The sequence below is a fragment of the Branchiostoma floridae genome, chromosome 4, assembly GCF_000003815.2.
Source record: "Branchiostoma floridae strain S238N-H82 chromosome 4, Bfl_VNyyK, whole genome shotgun sequence".
Taxonomy (NCBI): Eukaryota; Metazoa; Chordata; class Leptocardii; order Amphioxiformes; family Branchiostomatidae; genus Branchiostoma; species Branchiostoma floridae.
In genome coordinates, this window is record NC_049982.1 from 19056096 (window position 1) to 19057757 (window position 1662).

The 1662-nt window shown below is 41.4% G+C and overlaps 1 protein-coding gene across 1 annotated transcript in view; it reads right to left on the reverse strand.

Moving 5' to 3' along the window:
• Positions 1 to 1662, reverse strand: part of LOC118413609 (F-box/LRR-repeat protein 2-like) — a 9660-nt gene that overhangs the window by 474 nt on the left and 7524 nt on the right. Inside the window, exons 9-11 of the mRNA XM_035817136.1 lie at positions 1098 to 1184; positions 512 to 667; positions 3 to 167 (exon numbers count right to left, since the gene is read on the reverse strand). Coding sequence (XP_035673029.1) covers positions 3 to 167; positions 512 to 667; positions 1098 to 1184 — 408 coding nt within the window. The remainder of the gene's footprint in view (positions 1 to 2; positions 168 to 511; positions 668 to 1097; positions 1185 to 1662) is intronic.

Genomic DNA, 1662 nt, shown 5'->3' on the forward strand with positions numbered 1-1662 from the left:
GCTGCGCTGGTCACCTGTGTGCAGCCGGACACGTACACACAGTCCAGGTGCTGACAGCTGTTAGCCAGGCTCAGGATACTCCTGTCGGTCAACCTCCGCACCCCCGACAGGACAACCTCGCGCAGCGGGCAGCAACGGGACAGCTCACACACAGATGCATCCGTCAGCTGGGAAAAGCAAAGTCCTCATCATGAACCTAGCTGAGCCTATAGCTACCTTTGGGCATCATGTTTCTATTGGGTCAAAATACTTTTTGATGGTTGAGCTCATGATGGCTACTTCATAGAAGAGGTTAAACGGGAGATATCTAACAGGAACAAGCAGTTTTCAAAATTCTTCAAGAAACAACAAGAACAAAATATATTTCATTACAATACTCTCAGCTTTATGCCATTTTTTAGTTTTCAAAAGTATGCATCAAAGTAGAAATATAACGGTTGTGAGTTGTGAGTATTCATTCTTACACTGCGTCTGGGCTATCTAACTTTCTTGTAGTTGACAGCTAACTCACCTGATTACAGGTTTTAAAAGTCACATTCATGAGCTTGGAGCAATTTCTTGCCAAGGTCAGGAGAAGGTCATCCTTGACTTCAGTAAGCCCAGCAACATGAAACCTCTCCAGGTTGGTACATGTGGATGCTATCACCTGCAGTACTTCCATAGACATCTGTGGGGTGATGTGCAGACAAAAACCTTGATAGTGTTTCTGACTTCATGAAATACAAGTAACATTACTACAACAATTCTGTAACTGTCATGAATATGAATGCTTTTTGAAAAGAAGTTGCAATTGCTGCTTACAGTGTATTATGGGGACATTTTAAAACAGTGGCATTTGATGACAATCTTTTATAACGGTGCAGTATAATATTCTCATTTTACAGCAGTGTTGACGGTGCCACCTACACCCCAACTAAAAAAAAAGAAACCTTATGAATGCTGTGTCTTACAATGTTTGAAATACTGCTTCAGCTAGCTAAAATGTTGCAATTTTTTTTGGAGGAGAATGCCCTCCAATTTCTTCTGTCTTTGGCACTTAAAACTTAGCCACCACTGCCAATATACTTGATGAGTCTAGTATATTCACCAATACCCACAGATACGCATGCAGTGAAGATGAGACATGTGATGTTCTGTGCTCTCTCTGGGTCTTCAAACATGGGCAGTAGGGTAACACCTGTGACCTGTAGGGGGAAGATAATACAAATCTCACTTGATACTGATTGTCAATACAATGTATTACTGTGCTACTGCCTCAGTTGTACTACCATTGTACCATGAGTACTGGTATTGCCAATATTGTAAAGAAGTCACAAAGCTTGTTGCTTCTTTCCTACATGCCATTATTTAAGGCTGTTTCACAATTTAAGCAAACACTGGCCAAATTTTCGATCAGCTAGAGTGCGATGAATTTCAAAATCGCCTGAGTGTCGAGTCTGTCGACCATATTTTTTGCTGAAAATCTGCCCTGTCACAAATTGGACTGGGCTTGGTGTCTCATCCTGGAAAGTTATTGTCTTTTGTACCTTTTTGGTGCACACCTGACATCACACTGAGGTTTAAATCTCAACATGCGAGCTACTAAGAATTTCCCTAAGTCCTAGTAATCACAAGTATGCCTGATGTTCTTTGGCCAAAAATGCCCATTTAGAGCTTGCAGAA